General features: G+C 38.7%; 2 protein-coding genes across 3 annotated transcripts; both read right to left on the bottom strand.

Moving 5' to 3' along the window:
* Positions 1–9893: 9893 nt before the first annotated feature.
* Positions 9894–16268, bottom strand: LOC110737362 (ethylene-responsive transcription factor WRI1-like). Its single transcript, XM_021917715.1, has 7 exons — positions 15166–16268; positions 14861–14943; positions 14497–14505; positions 14073–14161; positions 13671–13795; positions 13256–13332; positions 9894–10957 (listed from the first exon to the last, which is right to left on the bottom strand). The coding sequence occupies exons 1-7, from the start codon at positions 15519–15521 to the stop codon at positions 10245–10247; spliced, it is 1452 nt and encodes a 483-aa protein (XP_021773407.1). The 5' UTR covers positions 15522–16268; the 3' UTR covers positions 9894–10244.
* Positions 16269–17779: 1511 nt separating this feature from the next.
* On the bottom strand, positions 17780–26081 carry LOC110737361. 2 transcript variants are annotated; one of them, XM_021917713.1, is made up of 8 exons: positions 25260–26081; positions 23364–23564; positions 23167–23262; positions 22988–23092; positions 20641–20772; positions 19711–19848; positions 18756–18971; positions 17780–18230 (listed from the first exon to the last, which is right to left on the bottom strand). In XM_021917713.1, the coding sequence occupies exons 1-8, from the start codon at positions 25773–25775 to the stop codon at positions 17913–17915; spliced, it is 1722 nt and encodes a 573-aa protein (XP_021773405.1). In that variant the 5' UTR covers positions 25776–26081; the 3' UTR covers positions 17780–17912. The 2 variants fall into 2 exon arrangements, with proteins under 2 accessions (XP_021773405.1, XP_021773406.1); XM_021917714.1 differs by having other exon boundaries at positions 25271–25475.
* Between the last annotated feature and the right edge of the window lie 948 nt (positions 26082–27029).

Genomic DNA, 27029 nt, shown 5'->3' with positions numbered 1-27029 from the left:
GCAAGCCGCTTGATCGGAAGAACAAAGAGGTAAAGGCTGCAAAAGCTATGGCCGCCTCTGACTGTGATAAGGCAATGTTTCAAATTGCCCAAAATGAAGTTCTGACCATTGATATTCTTTATTATCAGACGCAGGCTACCGCCGCTGTTCGGGCTCAGTTAGAGGCGGCCCAGAAAAGGAATGGCGAGCTGGAGGCGACCATCACCAATCTCAAGGCCGAGCTGAAACCTCTTCGCCTAAAAATGTACTCATACGAAGCCTTGGAGAAATCTTTGGCCAACGTAAAGGAACGCCTGGTGACCCAGGAGAAGAGTCTTACTTAAGAGCTCTCGGAAAAGGCCGAGCAAGAGAAGAAAGAGCTGGTCCGGGAGATGATGGAAGACTCCGCTCAAATCCAGCGCATGACCTGGGGCCGCCTCTTCCCCAATGCCGACTTTGCCTCATGGGAAAGAACGTACCGCCAGTGTTCTGATACATATAATCAAGAGATCCTGGCGGCTGCTGAGGAAGAGGCGTTGGAGGAAGCGTTGGAGGAGGAGGAGCCGGTAGTGGCGCTTGTGCCGCTTGGGGGTAAGGCATCAAAAAAGGATGCAGCTGAAGCCGAGTCCAGCAAGAAGAGTGCTGACCAGGCGGCAGCTGCTAATATTGAAGATCTGCCCCCTTCTTAAGCTTTATGTATTCTTTCCACGGCCTGCGTGCCGTTTGTTTTGTATTTACCCGGCCAGGGGGCCGGGGCTTTGAATATTTTGCCGGTCTTTAATGACCGACTTCTTTTTAATGAATTTTTGTTTTGCCTCAAATTTGTCTAAGTATTCCATATTCTAATATCCAATTGTTCACTACACCGACTGTTTTGCATGGCCGATAGTTGCAGACAGGTACGGATAGTTAGTCACGCCGCCTATGCCCCTGGACGACTGGTTGTCTGTTTCCAGGATAGACGATCAGTCGGCCATTTATCCAATCGGTATTCGAACTATTTTAAAGACTGGATCCTTTTTAGGCAGGCAGTCCTGTCATTTGTAAATTAGACCAAGTAGGAAAGTGGTCTGACCAAGTAAACATGAGTATTACCTAGTCGCCAAGGAACTGAGTAGTAGAGATAACAAGCGGCGGGTACCGGTTGTTTCCCTTTATTCGCCAATGTTTGTTGGCTTTTAACTCATAATTTGTTAACCTAGCAGGAGTAGTGGTTGAGAGCCCCTGTTTGCTAAAAACAGGCGGACGACTCATACCTTTTAGGCTCCATACTAAGTTTGAGGGAGTGACTATAAGTTAACATAGGAGTTACTTAGTCTCCGTCACACTCTAGATTGAGTAGTAGAGGTACCAGGCGGCGGAGGCCGACTGATCCCCTTGATTCGCCAATGTTTGTTGGCTATTAACTCAATAGGTTACCTAGTAGGAATAGGGGTTTGAGTGCCCCTGTTTGCCAAAAAACAGGCGGTCTACTCAAACCTTTTAGGTTCCCTACCAAATTTGAGGGAGTGACTATGAGTTAACGTTGGAGTTACTCAGTCGCCGTCACTCTTGCTTGAGAAGTAGAGGTACCAGGCGGCGGAGGCCGGCTAGACCCCTTGATTCGCCAATGTTTGTTGGCTATTAACTCAAGAGGTACCCCCTGCATTTATCCCAAGTAATACAGGCGGTCATCTGACTCAGATGTCAACTGCTACCACTGGTTTGGTTAGTGATAGAGTTATCCTTGTCTCAAAAACGGCTACGTGGTTGCCCTTGGGGACAGTCGTATAGGTGCCGTGTAATTAGTTTATAGAACAATGTTCCACCCAAAAGGGAGCTGCTCTCTGCGACGAATTTCATCCGGAGGGATGCCGCCGGACGCCTGCTATGTTGTTGGAACAGGTCGTATTAGTTTTGTAGATTTGATCAGTTGGCTTGGCGCCTGGTCTGATCATTCGGCCTGTGGCCTTGGTAAGTTCTTGGTGAACGTAGGTGCTAAGTAAAAGGAGGGTAGCCGCCTGTTAGGCACAGGGTCGGCCAGGCCCTAATCTTTTTAGCTAAGTATTAGGGGGGTGGCTATGTGTTTGGAACCAGTCGGCCATCTTCTTATGGAGAGTAGCCGACTATATGTCCAGACGACATGCCCCTATTGCGAGTAAAATACTCAATGGAGGGTAGTCGACTGTAAAGATACAAACGGCATGCCCCTCTGAAGATAGAGTGAAAAACTCAATGGAGAGTAGCCGACTGTAAAGGTACAGACGGCATGACCCTCTGAAAATAGAGTAAAATACTCAATGGAGAGTAGCCAACTGTAAAGGTACAGACGGCATGCCCCTCTTAAGTAATAAAAACTAAACATGGAGAGTAGCCGACTATTTGTTAGTAGGCGTGCCCCTCTTAGTACAAAATTGAATAGTAAGTGCACTTTTATTAAGTAGCTCTTGACTATTTACATCATTCAAAAGAAATATTTCTTAAGATTATCTACATTCCAAGTTCGAGGCAACGGTTGTCCGTTTGGTGTTTCCAGACGGTAGGTACCGTCCCTCACTTCCTCATAGATTCGGTAGGGTCCTTCCCAGTTGGGAGTTAGTTTGCCAGACTCATTAGCCCTACCAACTGCTTCCATTTTTCTAAGTACAAAGTCCCCTACTTTGAGTGGACGCCTGTGTACTTTTTTGTTGTATGATCTAGTCATTCTCAGGCGATAGATTTCATGGCGCAAGACAGCATTGCCCCTCTTTTCAGGAAGTGAGTCTAATGCCAGGCGCATGGCTTCCCAGTTTGCCTCTTCGTCATATAGCATTACTCGAAGAGTCGGCTCGTAGTGTTCTATTGGAAGAACAGCTTCCGCACCGTAAGTTAGGAGGAATGGAGTTTCTCCAGTCGCCCCTTTTTCAGTCGTCCTAATGGCCCAGAGAACATGTGGTAGTTCATCCGCCCATAGGCCGCCTGCTCGTTCAATCTTTTTCTTGAGACCGTCCGAGATGATTTTATTAAAGGCTTCTACCTGGCCGTTTGCTTGTGGACGGCCGACAGATGCAAAGTAGTTTGCAATTCCTTGGTCACCCAACCAGCTTTTGAGAACAGGCGTCTCAAATTGGGGACCATTATCAAAAACCATAGACATGGGAACCCCGAACCGAGTGATGACATTTTTCCAAATGAATGAAATTACATCTTTCGTCTTGATTCCCTTTACAGCCTCCGCCTCTACCCATTTAGTGAAGTAGTCAACGGCAACAAGTATGTACCTCCTTCCGCCTGTAGCAGGCGTATATGGACCCAGAATGTCCATGCCCCACTTAGCAAACGGTAGTGGGCTATGAATGGTAGTGAGGTCAGTAGCCGGACGGTGAATTAGTTTGCCAAACCTTTGGCACTTGTCACATTTTTTCACCATCTCCATTGCATCTGCTTCCAAAGTAGGCCAAAAGTATCCCTGCCGCCTTGCCCTTTGAGCAAGCGTCCTACCGCCTATATGAGAAGCACAGTAACCAGAGTGAAGATCGTCTAGTATCTCTCGTCCCTTTTCTGGAGTAACACACTTTAAGAAGGGTTGAAGGTACCCCCTTTTGTGAAGTTCTCCCTTTATCATTTCAAAACAGGTGGCTCGTCTTTTCAGTGCTGCCGCCTGTTGAGGATCATCCGGCAGTGTACCGTTTGTCAGATATGCCCTGATTGAATCCATCCAGGTTGAGCTTCTGTCTAGGACTCCAATAGGGTTTTCCTCGATGCTTCTCTTCTCCATTACTTCCCAAAAAACAGTTCGAGGAGTATCAGAGGAGGCGGATGATGCTAATTTTGACAGTGCATCCGCCTGGTTGTTTTCTGATCTCGGCACTTGGATTAGATGGAAATCCTCAAGGGAGCCGACTGCTTGTCGGACCGCCTGTAAATACTTGATCATGGCCGGATGGGTTGCTTCGTATTCGCCATTGTACTGACTCACTATAAATTGTGAATCGGAACAAGCGTCTATTTTTCTTGCCCCTGCCGCCTTGCACATGCGGATCCCGGCTAGTAAAGCTTCATATTCTGCCTCATTGTTTGAAGCCTGAAAACTGAAGCGTAGAGCATTCTCGTACCTGTCGCCCTCTGGCGACTGACATATGACGCCTGCTCCACAACCATTTGAAGTAGAGCTTCCGTCCACATATACCTTCCATACTTGGTCTGGAACTTGAGAGTCAGGAGGACGAGTCATCTCTACAATAAAGTCAGCAAAGGCTTGCCCCTTCACTGCTTTTCTAGGATCGAAAGTAACTTCGAGGCTCTGTATTTCTATGGCCCATTTGATCATTCGGCCTGACGACTCCATGATGGTAAGTGGCCGCTTGATAGGTTGGTCTGTATACACGACGACTGCATGTGCCAAAAAGTAGGGCTTCAATTTTTTAACAGCCATGAAGAGTGCAAGACCAAATTTCTCCACTAGGGGATACCTCAACTCGGCATTTTTCAGTACGTGACTGACAAAGTAAACCGGGAGCTGACAGCCGTCTCTTTCAGCAAGGAGAACAGCGCTTAACGCATGATCAGAGACGGACAGATACATGTAGAGTACTTCTTTGGGCAAAGGGCTGACCAACCTCGGCAAGGAATGCAAGTGAACTTTCAATTTCTGGAAGGCGGCCTCAGCATCCGGCCCCCATTCAAACCTTGCCTTTTTCTTAATTGCCTGGAAAAAGTATAGGCATTTGTCGCCTGATCGGCTTAGAAATCTTCCCAAGGCCGCCAGACACCCTGTTAACTTCTGAACCTCTCGGATGGTACGAGGCGACTGCATGTCAATGACCGCCTGCACCTTCTCAGGGTTCGCCTCTATTCCTCTCTGATTGATAAGGAATCCGAGAAATTTCCCAGACTCAACTCCAAATACACATTTCTTGGGATTGAGCATGACATGGTGCCGCCTGAGTGTGGCGAAAGTTTCTCGGAGGTCCGACAGATGATCTTTCTGAAGTTTAGTCTTGACAATCATATCATCAATGTATGCCTCGACATTTCTCCCAATCTGATCAAAGAACACAGTGTTTATCATTCGCTGGAAGGTAGCCGGGGCATTCTTAAGACCAAACGGCATGACCGTGTAACAGAATAACCCCTGATCAGTGACGAAGGCCGTCTTCTCCTGATCTTTCTTCCATAAAGGAATTTGATGGAAACCAGAATAGGCGTCCATAAAGCTCATCAAAGCATGGCCGGCTGTTGAGTCGACCAGGTTATCAATTTTAGGCAGAGGGTAACTGTCTTTGGGGCACGCCTTGTTTAAGTCTGTGTAGTCTACACACATTCGCCAGGTGCCATTCGGCTTTTTAACAAGCACCACATTTGCAACCCAGTCTGGGAAGTAACATTGCCGAATGAACCCTGCATCAAGTAATTTTTTAACTTCGGCGGCTGCCGCCTGACTTCTTTCTTCGCCATGGTTCCGCTTCTTTTGCCGTACCGGCTTCTTTTTCGGATCCACGGCCAGTTTATGTACCGCCAGATCAGGACTAATGCCTGGCATTTCATGGACTTCGAATGCAAAGATTTCCTTGTATTCTTTCAATAGTTTGTGAAAGTCGTCACCAAGGTCTCTCAGAGCAGTCGTCCCAACTTTGACTGTTCGGTCAGGACGTGAGTCGTCTAAGATCAGGTCCGCATGCTCACCAGCCGGCTGAGGCGGAACTCATCCGACTGCTCCTCTGCCAATGATTGCTATTTTCTTTCTTTTCTTGCGGCCCCTGTCTGGGATGCCTTTCTCTTCTTGCCGCCTGCTTCTTGAACAGGCGCACTCTCCTTGACCTTGTCAAGGTCTGTTTTTTCACCGCTTGACCCAGTGGCCATAACAGTGGGCTTGACATCCGAGAGATAGCACTCTCGGGCCATCCTCTGATCTCCCCTTAGGGAGCCGACTGTTCCATTATCCCTCTCAAACTTGAGCAACATAAGAGACGGGATTATAACAGCCTTGGAATTATTCAGGGTTGGTCGACCCAGAATCATGTTGTAGGCCGAAAGTTCTTCTACTACCAGGAACCGGACTACCATGTGTCGTCCTTCCCCTTTTTCTCCCAGGCGGATGGGTAAATCCACTCGTCCCAGTGGGTGGACGACTCCTCCTCCAAACCCTACTAAAGGGTGGGAGGCCGGATGTATGCAATCAGTCTGATATTTTAGTTTCGACAGACATTTGCTACTGATGAGATCTGAGGAGCTTCCGGTCTCTATGAGGATTCGGCCAACTCTCTGGTTGGCCACTTTACATTCAATAACGATAGGGTCGTCATGCGGCCCTCTTACCCCTCCTAGATCTTCTTTAGTGATGACAATCTCAGGAAATGAATATTTGGACGGCCGTTCTTGGTGAACGGAATTTACATCTAACCGCCTGATATTGTCTTTGTTGCCCCTAATAGTGGGGCCGCCTCCTGAGAAGCCGCCTGCAATGGTGTAGACGACTGCATCATCTGTATCGGAGCTGTCAGCCTGTTGATTCTTTTTGGCCGACTGCTTTTTTGAGGAAGTGTTCCCCGTAGATTTCTAGACATAAGTGTCAAGATCACCTTGCTCAGCCAGGTGGTCCAGATACCGCATGAGACTGATGCAGTCATTGGTGTGATGACCAACATCATCATGATAAGCACATAATTTATCTTGGTTCCGGTTGTTTGCAGAACCCTTCATGGGGACCGGCTTCTCAATTGAGATCCGTCCCTTGATTTCTTTTAGGATAAACTGGTTATCCTTGTTAAACGCATACTTTGGGGAGTATGGTTTGAATTCTTTTTTCTTTTTCTGAGCCGGCTGTTTAGAGGAATCAGCCGCCCAGACCTCTTTTCTCTTTTCATCTTTGTTTGACGACTGTTTCTGTCGTCCTTCTCTTTTGTCGAACTTTTTCCCGTCCGACTGTTTTACCGTACAAAGATCAGTCGCCTGTATATAGGCTTCTGCTTCAATCAAGGCCTCTTGAAGAGTCTCCACCCTCTTTCGAACCAAATCAAATTTGAAGGTAGACCCGTCTTTGAGACCTCTGAAAAAGTCAGTATAGGCTACCTCATCCGGTAACCCTTGAATCTGTATTCTCATCAGGTTAAACCGCCTGATGTAAGAACGAAGCCCCTCCTTCTCGCCCTGCTGAATTGTTCCTAAATCAAGGGTCGTTTTCTTCGCAGGGATGTTCATGGCGAAGTTGGAGGTGAATAAGTAAGCAAGCGTCCTGAAGCTATTTACACAACCAGTCGGCAGGTTGCCAAACCATTGTTGTGCGATTCCTTTGAGAGTCGCTGGGAAACACTTGCACCAAGTGGGATCATCCAACCCTTGAAGGTACATCAGGTTGGTGAATGCCATCAGATGGTCTTCTGGGTTAGTAGTGCCGTCATAGGCGCCTACTAGTACATTTTTCACTTTGGCCGGCTGAGCGGCTTCAGTAATTTCCTTGGAGAAGGCCGACGGCTGTTCACCAAGTCTAAGCAACCGTAGCTGCCAGTCCATAGGTTGGACGTTTTTTGCTGCAGGTCCACCAAACGGAGGTGGCTGCAAAAAATATTGTTGTTGCGACACAAATGGTAAGTTTGGTACCGCCTGGTCGCTATGAAAGTCGGACTGACGGGAGGTGCCGCCTGACTGACTCTCATGATACGACTGAGTATGCCTCATCGAGGCATTTCGCAGACTATCTTGAAAGTTTGAAGTAGAGGCCGACTCTGACAATCGGTCACTCTTCTTCTGCTCTAGCAGTAGCCGAGCGTCTGTGAATGTTTGCTTCGACCCGTCCGCCTGAATATGACGAACAGGTTTCCTATTTCCTGTAGGAAAACGGAATTTTGTGAAATCAAGGGCAGGTGGCTCCCGCTTCCTAGATTTAGGATGAGGAGTCGCCTCTCGCCCTTGAACTGGCTTCCTCTTTAGTGAAGTGGAGGGTTTCTTAGCCGACTGCTCCTTGACTGGAGCAGGCGGCTTCTTGTTGATCAACTCTTGAATCTCTCCCTTGAAGTTCCTCATGAAGGTCATGAGTTCGTTCCTTGTGATGGGAGCAGACCCATCAGTCGGCTGTTGCCGAACAGGCGGTGCGCCTGCTGGCTCACTTCCAGTTTGAAGATGTTCCCGTTCCCTCATTTCGGTATGACGGGTACGTCGGGCCCTTAGGGTCCCGTCTGAAGCTGTGTGAGTTTCAACTTCAAATTCACTCTCGGTATCATGGTCCGACTGAACTTGAGGGTCGTCTAGGGGACGCCTCTCTCCAGGAGTCGGTACAGACTTGGATGCCATCTCAGAAGTACTCTCCCCACAGACGGCGCCAAATGTTTCGGGGTTTTCTGATGTCCTGCGGGAGAGTTACAACTCCGAGACTGGAACCGGACGCCTGTACCTGCAAAATAACGGAGACTCCTGGTGGTGGGAGCTCCGCCTCCAACGGTCAAGTTAGTACTTGATTAAGGAGTAATTAATGCGGAAATTAAAGTGATTGGGTCTCTCTAGGTGAGAGTGTTTAATGTAGGTAATCTGCTTTGTTAGCGAGATCAGCCGGTTATTACTGTGTGTAATTAATGTGTTTTTTTCGTTATCCCCCTTAATGAGGATTAAGGGAGGTATTTATAACCTTGGGAAACGTGCCCATCCTAGGTTTAGGTTAACCTAGGGCTGATTGGGCTTCCCTCGGAAGTTGGGCCTGGGTGGCCGGTTTCTCCACTAGGCATGGAGTATGCCACATGTCATGACATAACAGGTCCAAGGTGGACGAATAAGCGCGTGCCACGTGGCAAGCCCTGACAGCTCCAACTGGGGGACACTTGGCAGGACCTGATTGGCCCACGTGGCGCATTCCGATTGGTGGGAGCAAAATCCCCTAATCATGTTGTATATTTGATTTTCTCCTATCATCAATGTATTGTCTGTTTCACAAAAATTTGCTAGGTTATATTAGTAATAAGTGAATTTAGGGATAGCCCCTAGGTACCCTAAGCCAACTTCTAGGGTACCATTAAGGTTGAAGAAACCAAAAAAACAAATAGATTCGATAATATCATATAACATTGTCTCACAAATGTAAGGATGATGCATATCATGCTCGATATAGCTCTATAAGGATTAATATTACATTGCCTAAACAATTAAATAAATATATATATATAAAATAAGGATTACTATTGCGTATGTGCGTTACAATCTTATCCCAACAAGTCACTATTTATTTGGTCCCAAGTTCCGATTCAGTATAGTCCAATTGAAATTGGGCCAAAAATCTTCAAATTTTGTGATTTTTGAAAAGAGAAAGATATACAATGTACTTTCCCTATCCACTTTCCACCCACACAAAAACAGCTTCCAAAGTTAAATTCAGTTGACCCTGATAATCCATTATCCACCTAATGATCTTGACTTTAGTTTGCTTTTCACAAATAAAAAGAGGTTTAATATATTAGAAAAAACGTGCCTCACATTCACAACATTAGGCTTAATTTCTACATGTATCTGTTTAGAGCATTTATAATGAGTACCTACATGTCATCATTAATCCCCAAGCTATATGTTTTAAACTACAACCTCTACTATGGTAAGTTACATCCTTTTAAAATAAATAAATCATTAAAAATAAAATACGGAGTAATAAACAAACAAATGCATAAAAATATTATACAACTCAATATATGTGTATTGGGTGGAGTGAAACTACATAACTCTATAGTTTGGCTTAGCTACAACCAATGAAGCTCCACAATGACTAGCATGTAACTCTATACTATTTAGAAATTACAAGCAGGTCCTTTTATGCAACCAAATGCTCATACTCCCTCGTCCCATAATATACAAGTAATGTCTATTTCTATTTTCGGTCAAATTTTGCTTATAGATTTTCATTGCAAAAAATATATAAATAGAAGTACATTGTTTTCTACCAAAAAAATAAATTATATTTTTAAATACGTCTAAATATGTAGTTTTATATAAAATAAAATAGGCACTAATATTATGAAATAGAGTGAATAACTTTTTTTTCTCCCACATACTAAAACAAAACTCAAATTCAAGAAACAAAATTTCGATTTTCCTACAACAGAAGAGTAATGACATGTTTGGAATTTTTCCTATCCATTCATAAGATCTTCAATTCAACAACTAACCTATTTTTTTTTAAAAAAAAAAAAGAAAAGAAAAGAAAAACTAAAACCAAACAAATTTAAACAAACACAAAGCTAAATCAAGAGCCTGAAAACGAGAAACTAAACTAAAATTTAAAAAGAGGGGGAAAGGAGAAGAAACAGTTCTTAAAATGCATTACGCTCGCGTTACAGCTGACATGAGTCTAAGCTAGTAATCGAAGAAGGAGATGATGGGGAGGACGATGAAAAAGAAAGTGAATTCTCCTCCACCTTAGGCACAATCTCCATCTTCTTGTCTAATTCCTCGGAAGTTTGACAGCCTATGACGTCTGTGCCATCGAAGAAGGTGTCATCTATACTAATCAAATTTCCTTCTCCTTCAAACATCATATCAATATTCTCTTCAAAATTGGTCTGATTGAATAAATCAAGCAGCCCGCCATCTTCATCAAAGGGAATATCCGGAACCAAGAGGGGGTCGTAACCCCCTGTATCCAAGCAAAAGCTCCACGGATTTTCTCTTGCATCCTCAGCACCCTCCATCCCAATCATAGCTGGGTGGTGATCAATGGAGTTAACTAGCTTAGACTCCTCAAGCTGAGATGGAATACTCATTTGTTGATCTTGTTCCTGGTGTACAACATCAGCCAAATTTCGCTGTTTTACTGGCACTTCATCTTGTAGCTCTTCTTCCTCTTTCTGTTGTTTTATTTGTTGTTGCTGAAATTTTGGCACTGCACCTTCTGTTTGTTTGGGACTTGGTTCCCCTGATTCAACCTTTGGCATAAGATTCTTCACACGACCGATGTAATTGCTAATATCAAAATTAGTCACTGCATTTGGGCCTCTATACTCTATTGCAGCCAGATCATATGCTGCAGCAGCTTCTTCTTGTGAACCTAAAGTTAATATGATACAAATTTGTGTTAATAAAGGATAGTGAAATTCAACCTATACTCAACTAAGAAGAGTGCAAATTTATTTACACTTATACAGTATATAGTTTTCCTTCTGCTAAAATTATTAAGCAAGCTCCATTACAAAATGGAGATGAGCCAAAGCATTCGCGACAAGCAAGCTTTCATTACATAGAGAAATCAAATAAAAATCTCATGTTTATAAATACTGTTTAAACAGAGAATTATATTGCAGTACATGGCCACAGCTAAAAGGTCATTGAATTAGGCTTTGTTCGTTTCGTCTGAAATTATCTTTCTTTACTTATTGGAACCTATCGATACTTATTTTAGTTGTACATTGAGACTGTATAGCCTGTAATTGAAATTTATTTCTTCTAAAGCTTTGTTTTAAGAGCTGATAAGATTGATGTCAAGCAAAGCTCTAATATGGTGGCAGGAGTATACATTCAAATACTATAAAGCCCATATAATCTGTCACAACATTTTAGAAAACTTTAGCCCAGTAGACTAACATACAGCAAAGTGATGGATATGTCGGGCACTCGGACAGCCTATTGTATCTGAATTTGATACAAGAACTTAGGGCCCCAATAAAAGTAAAAAGAAGCAAGAAGAAACTAGGATACAACTTCTCATTTAATTAAAAAGAAACAAGGCTTTTCTAAAGGATAATATCAAACCAGGTAGGGATGTATAAATCACAAATCATCATAACAATTTAATAGTTGGCCGGTAAGACAAGATCTAGTCAGAAGGTGAACTCCAAAGATAAGATGTGCATGAAAGCAGACCACATGTGACACATCCAAAGGTTAATTTAGTTGACCATGACACATTTTTTCCTAGACCTCCTGAAAAGGGGGAAAAATTATACAAACTAATATTTAAATTAAAAGAAAAATATACAAAAAAATTATGGAAAAATTTCTGGAAAAAATAAATAAATAGATAAATAAATAAAATCAGCAAGCATATAGTTCAATATGAATTATGAAGTCCATACCATTAAGTGGGGACAAAATTAAGAAAAGATTTTTTTATTTATTAATATTTTTTAAGCATGATATTCCCCAACTACTAACAATACACCTTACCATTTAAGGCAGGAGTTTTGCCAACTCAAATGAAACATGGGTGAGGGGCCAAACAAGCAACAAAAGCCCCTAAAAATAGGTGGAAATATGAGATAATCTTGTCCTACCTTGAGATGCCCTTCAATTCTTGTGTATAAAATAAGATTACGAGCTATTTAACTCCCTAATTACCCAAGAGACCTTTCTTTCAGCTCAAAAGAATATTACTCAGTTAGAAAGACGAGGTCAAGATTCACGGAAAATTGATCAATTGCATAATGCATGGTTTTTAAGTGATTTCGAATGTTGTAATAGTATTGACCGAAACAAAGTCACAAGATATTCTTTGATGCTTTAATTTGTACATGAAGTTCCCATGTGCACAAGTAGAGTTTTGAGTAAGGGAAGATGGTAGGACAACGCTAGCATGCATGGAAGTGGCCCTATATAGTAAACACCCCCCTTATTCCCATAAAAAAGTTCTCCTTTTTCTCCTCTATATACTTTGCTTCCTTAAATTTTTAGTGCTCATCTTAATTTCTCATAAAACTAATTTCTCAACTACTCTAGATCATCCCCTATATAAAGAAAAACAGAATTAAGGGCCTACCGAAAATACCAGTAAATCTCAAATTTATTTTCGCAAGATTGATTCCATTCTTTAATCCTCTTTTTGTTTTCTTTTCTGATCAAATTTGACTTTATTACATATCTTTAAAGGTAAAGGTGGGGGTGCATAACTGCATATGTAATAGTCAGGTGTGACGGGGTTTAAGCAAAGAGCAGGAATCTTAGTGGATCATAATTTTCACCAAAACCCTACCTAATTAATTAATCATACTAATAATTTTCTTCATAAAATCAGATCAAGCAACCCATTCCTAAAAGGTATTCACATTATTTGACTCACGTGACGCCATGTGAGTCCATAGGAGCAATTTTTTAATTAATGGCAGATCTACTGGTACCGTACTCACCCCCTTTCCTTTATATCTTATTCACCCCCTTTCTTTTATATCTTATTGTTTATATATGATGATCACAGAAAGTGACCAAACCAAAAGGGTCAGTCCAAATATTAAGTATCTTTGTCCCTGTGATTATGATAATCACTTTGTCTGACCACGTATCAGCGTTTGTGCTCGTGATCCTAAATCTCATAAAACAAGAGCGAGCACGAGAGAAATAGAGTTTAGGACATTACTGAAAGTGCCTAAGTAGAGGTATTTGTTCCCATAAACGCGCCCAATTCGTGCTTCCCATCGCCCATTATGATGATGCCTACAAAAAAATTAAATGATAAAAAATAATTTTAATAGGACATTCAAAGAATCATAGATGTCACATGACCCATAGAATTAAAGGAAAACAATGAATGTTCAAACTTTTGACCATCTTTTTACATAAATTCCACCTTCAAAAATACATTCTCATAACAATACAAAAAATCCCAAAAATTCAAGCATTTTGATGGCTTAAAATTATTACAAGAACACAACCTCCAAAATCCAAAAAAGATGACAAATATATTAAAATGGTCAAAAGTTCAGACTACTGTTGTTTATTGTTAACGTGATTCAAAAAACAAAGCACGGCAATAAAACCCATTGAAAATGTACCTAGCCACGCCACGATATTTCGAAACACCCCTCGAAAATCCACTACTTCTCCGTCTCAATGACGCCAAGTACTCTTCCTTGGACGCATTTTGCATGACCTCAACCTCTTCCGTATAATTTTCTATCTACATAAATCAATACATACCACACCGTATCGTAAGTCAAATTTATCATTATTATTATTAAATTTTGTAACAACATTAAAGCACGACATTAACATTAACATTGATAGCACGACCCAGCTGTGTGTGTCAAAGATACAACAAGTGGAAAGAAAGTGGTGCAAGTCGCAAAATTAGATTAGCAATAAAACACCGCTGCATTTCATTTTGACAAGACTTTGGGTTATAAAAATTATAATATAGTCTTACTTATAATTGCTCACAAACTTAGGTAACTCACTGGAAAATTTAATGTCGTCTCTGGTCCCCAATACTTAAGTGCCGCTAGATCGTACGTCCTAGCTGCATCTACTTCACTATCATATGCTCCTGCATTTAAATAATCACCCCAAAACAAAACAATTTTAATATTGTGACGACATTAACCCCCCGTCTCTAAAAAGTTCTTCGTGTTTTTGACTCTTTTCTTGCCACAATCACCCCTCCAACAGGAATAATTTTTAGAGACGGATAAGTAAATTATGTTGCATTTTCTATAGTGGGGCAATTTTGTAAATTAATCAACTTTTTATCAAACATGCATCCAAGTCAGCTGACTAGAATGTATAGTTGATTTATTTACGAAATTGCTACTGGTATCATTTTTTTGCGGAAAATTGAATTAAAAAAAAAAAAAAAAAAAAACCCGAATGATTTGGACTTACCTAAATAAACTTTGAACAAGAAGCGGAAGATGAACGTTGAGTGAGATAGTCAGAAAGACAAAGAAAACGCACGCAGTCAGCAAGTTGGCAGAACAAACTCCAAATAACGTTATACGAATACTCCATAAATAAAAATAAAAAAATTAATGAAATAAAATCAATAATAATAGGACAAAATTTAATTCAATAATTAATTAATAAGTAGGAGTATTACAGTATCATTATCACCAACCATACAGTAATCAAAATATTAATTAACCGAGATTACGGATCTCCATGAGAATACTCACCATTTAATTTTTTTAACAAAATAAATAAATTAATATCTTTTTAATTAAATAAAATCGAGATTTTCAGAAATTACCTTGTCTTCCTTTTTTGTTTTGAAGGCTATTCCAAGAACTTTTATCCCATAAATGTGCTTCAAATCTTCCTGTCCATCTATGTCTGCGAATTTCACCCAAAAATTGAACAAAAATTAAAATTAACTCAATTTCCATGACATGCAAATTGATTAATCGACATAAAATTCAAATCAAATTTAATCAGCATTTGATCAACTCTAATTTTTTATTAAATTTTCCACAAATTCACCAAAAAAAAAATTAAAATTGACAAGTGGACATTACAAAAAATGGAAAAATTTCAATATTAATTAAATTAAATTACCTTGTGACACCTCTGTAAATGGAGCTACGACGATTGGTAGAAGGATTGGTACATTTCTCAGTTTTAGGATTAACGGGTGCTCTCCTTCTTCTAGTTCGTTTCGGCTTAGGCGGCTTCTGGTCGTCATCAATTTGAATTTGGTCATTTTTATTTTTATCATCATTATGAATATGATAATCAACTATACAGGAAGACGAAGACGACGACGATGACGAAGACGGAGACGAAGGCGACCCATTAGCGGAGTCAGCAGCATTACTAGAAATTGGATGAGAAACACGACAACGACGACGAGGAAGCGGAAGAGGAGGCGGGGGGTGGGATTGTGAGTGACTCCTCTTAGACGACGTCTTCATCTTCCTTCTCCTCGGCTCGCTGGCTCGCTGCTGTAAAAGAATGAGGGAGTGAAAGAAATAGAGTAATGTATGAATGTGATAAATTAGGAAGAGAAATTTGGTGAAGGAAAAGGGAGGTTTGTTTACCAAAACAAGGTAAGGGTGGATGGGAGAGTGAAGTGAGAGAGAGAAGAAAGATTGTGTAAAACAGACTTTGAGACTTGTTCTTTTCTTTCTCCTGATGTTTCTGCTGAAGGGGTTTTTAGGGGGGGTTTTTTAACTATGGTTGAGTTTAGGTTTTTTATTTTTATTTTTATTTTAACTAGAGTGTTGAGTTTTGTAATTAATTTTTAATTTTAAAATTTAATGTGAGGGGTTTTAGAATTAGGTGTAGTGAAGCCAAACACTTGGCTTAATGGCTCCAAGTTGTTTCAGCCATGCTACCAATCAGGATTTGCTTTATACAGTGTGTAACTTTTGGATCTCTCTTTTAAGCCTTTTATTTTCTTTAAAAAAAAAAAAAAAAACATAATATTTTGACATGTAGAGCCTGTTCTCATTGAATGAACTGAACTGAAATGAATATTTTATAAGAGAAGGAAATTAGGAGATGAGCTAAACTGAATTTTAACGTATGAGAATAGACCCGTAGTTTAAGAAATACTTGTACTTCCTATTAGATTAGGTAAATGAATTGAATATATGCTTCCAAAAAAAAAAGGTTAATGAATATAAGAAGAAAGTTTTATTAAGGTTCAACATCAAACTTAGGGTCTGTTTACATTTACTGAATTGAGCTGAATTGAACTGAACTAATTGGAGCTGAACTGAATTGAACTGGGCTGATATGAAATAAATATTTTATGAGAAAAGGAAATTAAGAGTTGAACTGAACTAAACTGAAGTGAAATGAATATATATATATATATATATATATATATATATATATATATATATATATATATATATATATATATATATATAACCTTATTTTCTTCCCTTATACATCTTAGTTCCTAAGATTTGAATCATAGTAGTATTTACATGGTAAAAAAAGATCATTTAAAATTTTTAATCATACATTATCATTTTTATATTTGTCATATAAAAAATATATGGAGTATAAAATAAGATCTTGCTAAATTTGAATATATTTAAATATTTCAAATTTAAGTGAGTCCGACTTTGGAAAATGGAAGGAATATACTACGAAGTAGAAGCATAAAATAACACTGTTGTTGGAAATGCATTACGGAGTTATGACCTATTAGTTTGAATGAAACTATAAGTCAACAGTACTTAACTGCTTATGATGCATTTTGTTTCTTTCATATAAATAAATAAACAAATAATAAAATTGGATCAAGGTTTTTAATACTGTATCTTTTGACAATAGTTTTATGTTATTTGCATCAATCTAACTTCTCTACACCCAAATTTTTAAAAAATAAAAACAAATCATTCCAACTTCCTACCAAATAAAATTTCTCTAAAAGAAAACTTTAGCTTCATACAAGTATATAATCAACACAATAATAAGTGCAAGATTATTTCTGAGTCCAAAAAAAAAAAAAAAAAAGCAAGATTATTTCAATAAAAATAATGGAGTTTCAACAAAGATTGATATTTTCAGAAAATTGTGAGTTTACACAAAAATTGATACATTTTTTCATCAGAAAACTTTTTTTTTTTTTTAACTTATTTTATTTTATTTTTATTTTTATTTTTATTTTTGGGCTATGAGGGGAGCTGGAAATGTCAGTTACATTGTGGAGGGTAATATTTGTAGCCCAACAAACATGAAAAAGCAGGTGAAAGAGAGAACACGTGTGAGATCAAATCTGAAGAGTTAAAAAGAGATTTGGCAATTTGCTTACGACTTTCAATTATGCCAGCAAACTTGTACAGAAACTCTCATCACCCACTTCACTTCTTATAACAAAACAAACCCAGATTTACAGGGCATGCAAATACATTACCATTTCATTTGGGCTCTTTTGTATTCACTTTTGGCCTCTTTTTCTGGCCCAATTTCATGCTGCATGGAATTTGGATTCTTACACTGCACCTAAATTCCCTTTTCCCATTGACAAACATAAAACAAACTCCGCCATGTTACTCGGATTCGTCATTTTATATATAAGTACTTGTATCCGATATGAGTTTCCGTGCTAACCTCATCACACTTCGCTTGCACCATCACTGAACCTCAGTTTAATGGGGAGATATACAGGAACATAACTAAATTTATGATTTTCTGAATTTACTGAAAGATGATATGAATATTGCAAGATTGAACGGTGTTTTCATAAATGATTTTTATATTTCATTGCAGAAGGCTTACCATGTATACAAGATCTTCGGAAGTCATAGAATTCTGTACACAAAAAAATTGCAGATATGCAGAGCTATTTACCATAAGACTGAAGAAAAGGGAGCCGCTGAAAAAGCACCCCCACCACATAATAACATTCCCCCAGATTCTATTCTGCTCCTAAACGTTACCCGGTCCAGCAAAAGTTTCTCCACAGGTATCTCACAATTGTAGTCTTTGATGCTTCGAGTACTTGTTCTATCAGAGTTGCTGGTTTCTCCTTCACTATCCTTAGAAAAACTTTTGACATAGTTTCTTATGTCTTCTTCAAGTGAAATGGAGGGAGATTTTGACAATGAGCTATTATAACTTCTTTTAAGTGGAGAACCCTCGTGACATTGCCCAAATGGAGTTCTCTGCATATCAACAGGAGCAACGAACATTAAGAATTTATCAAAAAGACTAAATTTTATTGTTTTTATTCAAATATTTTCGGGCAGATAAATACTCTCTGAAGACAAGGCAGATTCCAAACAGGAGGCAAATATTCCATCCATCACAATTAAGTCACGTCATTGCCTGACTATTACGACTTAATTGAGGTTATGCTAGAAAGAAGATTCCAATAATTACAGTCATGTCCGAGTGCAATAGCTCTATCAAAGCTTCACTGAAGCATACAGCTAAACATTGATGCTCTATTCAGAATTAGCCCATAAATTGAGGTAAAGTCGGCAAATTTATGTGCAACTTTGCTAAAAATGTAAGCCATGAACCCATTTGATATGTACCGCGAAAATGTAGCAATAAAGAGCAGGGAAACCAGTCCAACAGAGGCATGAATTTTAACAACGTTATTAGGTTATGATGTAGAAGTAAAAGACAGTATAAAAAATATGGCAAGAAAGCACAAAGAATAGCAGGCAATGTAAGAAACAGACCTGGGTCTCAAAGGAGTAAGCATCACTAAATCTGCTTGGAATTCCAGGTAAACCTACTCTATCACTGCCTGGGCCATCAACACTGACCATGGAGGGTAGATCCTCTATAGAAGAAAAGTCAGACTCATCAAATGTTGATATTGAAACACATTCGTCAAAAAAAGCCAATGCATCTTCTTCAAGGTGCCTAGACACTTTCTTCCTTTCAAAACTAGCCTGCACACATTTAATATCATGAAATTAAGCAAAACAATAGGAAGGATCACGGAAGACACATTGGCCATTCAAATGTTTTACACACGACACCTCAAGAATGAATTTAGGGTAGCAGATTTAAGAACAATGAAGCAAAAAAACTCATCAATAAAAGAGGCTATGACGATTTGTACAACCATATCTCAACAGAAGCTTTCTGATACAATAAAATACTCAAACGAAATAACCAACCTAATTGATGTGGAGTGGATTAGACCCTTAGTAGAGATATAAGAGAAACTCAAAGCTAGTCAAAAATGCTGCATGACTAATCCAACTCACTAGGACTAAGATACAGAACAATCAATAGGTAAAAAGAAATACTCCGTCCGTCCCTTTTTGATTGACTCATTTGAGCAAATTTCACGGGAATTAAGGGAGAAGAGAAAGCAGAAAAGTACATTGGAAAGTTAAATTCACACAGGGTTTGCAAAAAAGTAGAGAGAGAAAGTAATAAAAGTACATGGAAAAGCAAAATTCACATGGAGAAGCTAACTTTGCACAAATACATTGCAAATTGAAGGGTATTTTGATGCAAATGGGATCATCATTTTGGACCAAAAATTTGGCCAAATGAGTCAATCAAAAGGAAAGGAGGGAGCAATAATATGGACATCCTCCAACTCTATCACCAGTCCGTGATACTAAATACACCCTAGGCACCCTCACTAACAATACATAGGGAAAAATAAAGTATCACCTTTCTTACTGCACGAGTTTTCTGCACAACAGGAGTCTTTGGTTCAGGAACAGTGTCGTTAAGAATTTTAAATAATTCAATCTCACGATGCTCTTCAACAGCTAATTCCGCTCGAAGTTTCCTGGTACGTTCTTCACACTGAAGCACGAAAGACATGTAAAAGAACACATATACATCATGACAGAAAAATAGCTATGACATCAGGATGACAAATGTTTCATGACGCAGAATGTAACATTATCACTCATTCACCAACACCAAAAATATCATCACGATATATGATGACAGAGAGGTGGACCACAAACTATCAAGGTCAATTAACAGAATAATATTGGTGAAATGAAGACATCTCTCCTCTAGCATGTTGTGGCAAAGATGCACTCTGTTAACAATAGTACTTGTAAATCAGGCTTAAAATTTACAAAAATTTCATTATTCTCCTCTAATTCTTTTCTGAGGAAAGGTAAAGTAGCAAACCTCCAGACATCATGGAGAAACCATTGGTCAGAGTTGCAGGAATATTCCTCGTGTGCAGCTTCTACTTGGAATCTCACATGAAACTAAATGGTAATGACACTAACAAGAAAGGAGGTTTATAACAACTTCAAGGCCCAAACAAGCAATGTTCTTAAAAGAAACAAGTGTTCAGCTATCTGACAGAAACTATATCCTTAAAAAGACCTCAGTAATATATTAAAGAAAGCCCCAAGTACCAGTGCTGGCTTGCCTGCAATCTAATGCATCCCTCCTCTAATAGTTTGGAAATTGACTACAAGAAAATGAGGAACACAACAAAAGGAGAAGAAAAACCATACAAGAATCGTAGCAGCTGCTTAGATATCTGTTTAAACTGTTATTTAAAATCATGTTGTCAACCAGTCCAAATCAACAAAGATCAGTTTCCAACTAAAAATATGAAAGATAAATTACCTCTTCCAGCTCCCTAGCAAATTCCTCTCTAAAATCTTCTACTAATTCAACTGCATTAGGATCTTCCAGTTCATGAAGAACATCAGAATTGATGTAGCTATCAATAACATCAGAATCACTCCTTAATTTGACCTGCAAAATTTTTAGTAGTTTAGCAAGTGACAGGTGTATGATTGATTGGCACAAGATTGCTCATGAAAATGGTTACCACAGAATAATGTAATCCTAATTCACATATCAATTTCAAGTTCTCTCTTTGAAAGGCATCTCTGCATCGCATTACAAGAGCTTTTAGAAGGAAACACCAATTGATGGTCTAATATTAGTCCATCCTAGGTCTATTACATGTCTTGCAACATTATATTGACCGTTAGTTTTGTTATGGTGCAGTGATTTATCAGAACAATTCTACTTTCATAGAAACCAAGTCTGTTTACCAGTACAGCAGAAGGCACTTTCTTTGTGTACTCTTCTGTGACAATAATGGATCCATTTGCTCAGAGGCTCTCCACAAGATATAGATCTGCCAACCACTTTCCTTATATGACATTTTTATAGTTTACTATTGTATCTATACAGCTCACTAGCTCAGGCCTCATCCCATAGAGAATTTATTGCTGGAAATCAGCAGCGCCAAGGTGATATGGGAGTCGATTCATTCCATGTCTTAAGTTTGGCCAACAATGAAAAGTAAAATAATACCAAAAGTTAATCTAATATTTTACAGGAAAAGAATCCACCAATGAAAATCACCTGCCAATGCATCCATCAAGGAAATCGTCTTAGGGACACTTGTCAAGTTGACAGTCTAGGAAGCTCAAGGGCTCAACCAGTCCCTAACCTCCTAATCCGAAAGATCCTTCAAGAAATAGAAGTTCCAAGAAACTTATCAACCTCTTCCCACCATAAATGTAGAGAAAATAGAATTATGAACTAAGGACAAATGGTAGAAGCTGAATGGATGGACATGCCCTATGAACAAAGCACAAATGATAAAGGCTGAAAAGGGTGCCTATGCCCATTTAAAGAGTGTTATGAGCCTGTGAGTGTCTAAGAAAACCGATGTGGTAGAACAAAGCAAAGTGTAAAATCAGAGGAGCCTTGTCAAAAGTTTTAACACTGGTAGTAGGTATTAAGTGAACGAGGGTAGAAATGATATAAGATCAAATGCTCAACTTCATCATAATATTAAATATTACTGTAATAAATTGGATCCAGCAATCAGTAATTAACAAGGAGTATTAGTTAGGAAGAGTTAAGAGATGGGGATGTTTTTTTTGATAATTATCCATTAAGGATGATTACATGAGCACTCGAGAGGCTCAGACTCTCTCCCAAGCAAAGAAATTACATCACATAAAGACCTTTCTCTCTAGTTCTATCTCTTTTATTCCATTCACTATCTCAGCTCTGTATTTTTAATATACTGTCACCTCAGCTACTTCCTAACAGATCTTCATTAATCTTTCCTAAATTATTTGGGACCACATCTTGCATACATCTGCAGGATAGGAAGCTTGGGACAAGTAGTTACAGCTACCTTCTTTACAGGTAAAAAAAATTAACCTTGTTTAACCCATTCTATAATAATTGCACATGATTTCATGAGCGGAGTAAGCTAACTCATAACTCTTAATAGCATTCGCATGGAAGAAAGAAGCAATAAAATTACTAATAAAGAAACTAAGACACAAACAAACAATGTGTTGAGATCGTTATCATTAAAGCACACATTACAGTTATCCTGCCTATACAATTCATTTAAGACAAAGATGCAGGGAGGCAGAGTTGCAAAACAGTTAGCATAATATTACATTAAATATAAATCAATGATCCACTAGGATCAGTATAACAAGATGAAGTAGCCATAATAAAATGTATTTTCAGATATTTCAACTCTAAAAATTACTAGCTCTGTTTCTTGTTATGGTTCTATGATGTATAACTCTCTATATCTATGGCACAAATTTAAATTGTTATAATTATCAGTTCGATTAATATGATTTTGGATCCCAAAAGAAAATTTGTTATGGGACAAATGTACATTATGCAACTATGGCCAGCAGAACAGGTCAAACCTGCCTCAGTATTTGTAACTCTATACAACCCTGCAATTTTCCCATATTAATCCCCATATTGCACAACGTTACATATTCCAGGTAGCTGTATGGTAGAGTACGCTGGGTTCAGATTGCCCAATCGATCATATTTATCAGATGGTTAGATTTGAAATTAAAGTTGGCTAATCATTATAGTAAGTATGAAGGGAATTGGGTTCTAAAATATCCTGAGGCAAAAGTAAAAGAAAATAGAAAGAACAGCAAATAGTTAATCTAGAGACACTTACAAGTTTTAAGTCACTCTCCAAGTTAGAGATAGCCCGTCTAACTTCTGAACGAACAGTTTCAAGAATTCCACCAGTAGTGCCACTATTGTCTTTTAAGGGAGTTATCTGGAAGATAAGGAGCCAAAATTTAGGGTCTAAAATGTAATATTCAATTGAGAATTAAATATCAAGGAACCAACCTTCTCCTCAGAAACTGCATTAATGGTCTTTTCTTCAGCTTCTGAGATTGAAGTTGTTGATTTTTCATCATCCCAATGAGGTATTAGAGAGCCAGACTATTCAAGAAAACAAGCACATGAGAATGATGAGATTTGTCCTTTAATAGAATAAATAATATTATTATGAAATAAATGGCCACGAGTATTAAACATAGTACCAGATTTATGGCAGAATCATCTGAAGTCTCAGAGGCAGGATGCTGACTTGACCAAGTATTCCGGCCTTTCAGTAATTCAGAGAAATCAGAAGCACTTCTAGCCAGATTGCTCTTTTTATCAACCAAAGCACGATTTGCTTCTGAACTGATCTTACTTCTGCTTCTAGAATTCAACGATTCACTTACCTGCTCCCTTTCACACTGAACAAATAAACAAAATACAATGTTATGCACTCGAAATTTAGAGAAAGAACTGAATTTGCAGGCATCTTAGCTAGCAACATTCGATGACATATGAATCTCCAAAAATAATGTGATATTCCAATTGAAGAAATATGGATTAAGTGAAAAGCAGGAAAATGAAGCAAACTCTTTTCTTGCAAAATTCAATTCCACATAATCCCAGAGATTCACAAGCACAGGCTAAATACTTAGTATAAAACATACCTTTGCACCAGGGAAAAAATATTATTGTATAAAAAAAATCCACTTTTGAAGACCCCTCCATTAACAACGTATTAATAAAAAACAGGTACTACTTCTAGTCTTCTACCAAGCCTGACTTTTCCAACTATTTGTATTACTACCTTACTTCCTCCGTTCTTTATTACTTGACCCGCTTTGACTTTTACACTATTCACCACCCCTTCTTTGACCGTCTTTTGTGAATAATATGTAAGAAAAAATATATTCATGTATGATCTTTTTGGATTCGTCTCAATAAAACTATCATAATATATAATTTTTATAATTTTTACTTATGGAAAATTTAAGTTATTGATCGTTAAAGTTTTGCATTGACAAGCATGATAAAAGAAACAGGTCAAGTAAAAAAGAACAGAGAAAGTATATCTATCACATTGATAATCGGAACAAGACTTTCTGGTTTACAGCTTAACTACAGATATATCCAGATTAGGCAGTGCAGAAAAGAATTGCAAGATATAGAGCTGTTTTAGAGCCCTCAATCCTCAAAATTGGCTAATCAGGGATCAAGTGTTCCCCAACTTAATTCATAAGACAATTAGGAAATCTAAATGATTTAATGCGTCCTAACTGTTCACTTGCGCGCGCACCTACTGACACACAATCCCCGTCCCACCCAGTGTTTGAAAAAGCGCACCTGGGTGCTGAGGCGCAAGGTGAGCGCTTATTTTGGTCTGGGCGAGACGTTTTGGGTTAGGCGCACAAAAAGTGCCCGAGGCGCACCCAAGGCGCACTTCAGCCAAAATTTTGTAACTGCCCATATAGTGCGCCTCACTTCAAAGAGGCACACTGAGGCGCGCCTTAGGTGCACTGAGGCGCGCCTTAGGTGCACCGAGGTGCAGCAGAACCCCTCTCGCTTTAGTGCGCCTTGAGCTTTTTTATACATTGGTCCCACCTTGGCACATCATATGAGGTGCAAAATATTTTCAAGAAATCAAGCTTCAGCAATCAACTGTTTAATGTCTTTTACACAACTTGACATTACACAATTTTCTCATCTTCTTCCATCAGGCATCAACCATTAACCACAGTAGCTATTAGCTACTCATACATAAATTCAAGAATCGATACACCCAAACGTTAATATTCTAATTTAGCAACAAAACCAATATTCCTTGCACAACCTAATTCATCATCTGTTATAAAATTGAACACAAATCAAACTCCTTCCATCACCTGATTCATAACAATCCCTCATCAATTACATACAAGTACATGTTAGCACTACATCATACCAACCTACTCGGGCCAAAAAGCCGAAAATGGAGTGTCTACATCACATAAATGATAAATTCCTGCAATACAACACAAGTCTACAACACCAATTCATCTAAATTGCTCAAAACATCAAAATTAACCACAGGAACAGAAAATTTCTTATTATCAATTTGAAAAAATGTGTCACCAAACCTCAGAATTACCATAGTGCCCTCGAGACGAAGACCGCCGCCGCCGTCCAGTATCAACCCTAGACAAGCTCCGGCCAATACCCTTCCTTCCTCCACCAAAACCACCATTAGAGAACTTCGGCTCGCCGCCGGAGTTCCTCAAAACTGACCTCCCTCTCCTACTATCTCCACCACCATCAAAATCACCCTTCAAATTATGTAAATTATCAACCCCAACAATTTTAGGGATCTCAAAATTGGACAACTTCACCAAATCAATATCTTCCTCGGAATTATTGGGTGACCCATCAACCCAAAAGAGAGGATTATCCCTTTTGTTCTGGAATTCCGAGGTTATATCCAATTGGGTCCTCGGAAATGAGCTCACACTTCTCGATCTTCGAGGAAGAGGTTTCTGGGTCGAAGATTGTGGCTTTCTTGAATGCTGCTGCAATGGCTGCTTATTAATGGAAGTTGAAGAGGTTGAAGATGAAGTAGTGGGTCTTTTTGAGGAAGATTTGAATGATGAAGTTGCCATTTTTTGTATTGGGAATGTCAAATGAAGAGCAAATTTTGTTGTACAAGTTTATGTGTAAACATTTTTGAAGATTGAAGAATTTAGGTGGGAATTTTGTGGGGTTCAATTTAATGGTGATGAGCGTAATTGCGGAAATGGTGATTGCTATTGTGATTTTGTCTTATTTTGGCTCCAAAACAAAGTTGGTGCTTTCCTTCGTAGATGTGATTTGGTCAACCTTAATGATTCATTTATTCCTTAGATAAACAAATTACTCCCTTATTTTTTAAATACTTGCTCTACTTTCTTTTTTTTTTTTTTTTTTTTTTTTTTTAAATACTTGTTTTTCATATTCAGAAAACTTTTACTCCCTCCGTTTTTTTTTATATGCATCACTTTCCTTTTATGGGTGTTTTTTTTATATGCATCACTTCTATATTTGATAAAGTTATACTATATTTTATTATTTCTCTCTCTTACTTTAAACCCGACTCAAATTATTTTATCATTTCTCTCTAATCTATGTCCCTACTTAAATAATAAAATATTTATTCTCTCTCACATAATTTCTCTTTCATGGTCCCATCATACTTTTATTATAATAATTTATTCACCCACTCACAATATAATATTTATCTCCTAAAACTATGTGCATTCCCAAGTGATGCATAAAAAAACAGAGGGAGTATAATATTTAATTCATTTCTCTTAATTAGTGGGACTCAGTTTTATTACTTTAAGATCTTCTCTCATGGGGAATGATGGACCGCTACCTGTAGGGAATAAATTTCAAGCGTTAAACCCCTAACTTGAACTAGGGGTGAGCATGGGACGGGTACCCGTACCGTTAACACTATCGGTTCGGGTACCCGATAACCAATAACACTAAAAATGATATCCATTACCCGAACCAATAAGTTCGGGTACCCGAAGTTCGGGTACCCGGATTTTCGGTTCGGTTATCGGGTACCCAATATGATATCCAATAATAAAAATTTAAACTTTATAATATAGTTATTATGATATCATTCAACACTAATTAGCAATAACACCACATGATCATGACCAAATTACTAATAATTACTAATCATTTAAATTATGAAGTGATTACGAAGTAAAATAATCGTTTAGATTTTGAATAAATAGATTTAAGTACGAAAAAAAAGAAAAAATTGCTTATCGGAACGGATCGGGTAACCGTTAATTTTAAAATGATACCCGATAACCGTACCCGATAACAAATTATCGGATCGGGTACCCGAACCGTTATGGTTA

The sequence above is a fragment of the Chenopodium quinoa genome, unplaced genomic scaffold (genome assembly GCF_001683475.1).
Source record: "Chenopodium quinoa cultivar QQ74 unplaced genomic scaffold, ASM168347v1, whole genome shotgun sequence".
NCBI lineage: Eukaryota > Viridiplantae > Streptophyta > Magnoliopsida > Caryophyllales > Amaranthaceae > Chenopodium > Chenopodium quinoa.
Note: the sequence above shows the minus strand (reverse complement) of the source record. Positions and strands in the feature narration are given on the sequence as shown.

Bases quoted from the DNA above. Each gene is read 5' to 3' on its own strand.
- LOC110737362 (XM_021917715.1), bottom strand. From the start codon at position 15,521: ATGAAGACGTCGTCTAAGAGGAGTCACTCACAATCCCACCCCCCGCCT. The intron at 13,796-14,072 runs GTGAGTTACCTA...TGATTTATGTAG, and splicing joins AGACGACATTAAATTTTCCA to ATAGAAAATTATACGGAAGA. The intron at 10,958-13,255 runs GTAATGTCCTAA...TATTAACTTTAG, and splicing joins CCTCTACTTAGGCACTTTCA to GTTCACAAGAAGAAGCTGCT.
- LOC110737361 (XM_021917713.1), bottom strand. From the start codon at position 25,775: ATGGCAACTTCATCATTCAAATCTTCCTCAAAAAGACCCACTACTTCA. The intron at 23,565-25,259 runs GTTTGGTGACAC...TTATTTGTTCAG, and splicing joins GGCACTATGGTAATTCTGAG to TGTGAAAGGGAGCAGGTAAG. The intron at 19,849-20,640 runs GTAATTTATCTT...TTCGTGCTTCAG, and splicing joins TTGCTAGGGAGCTGGAAGAG to TGTGAAGAACGTACCAGGAA.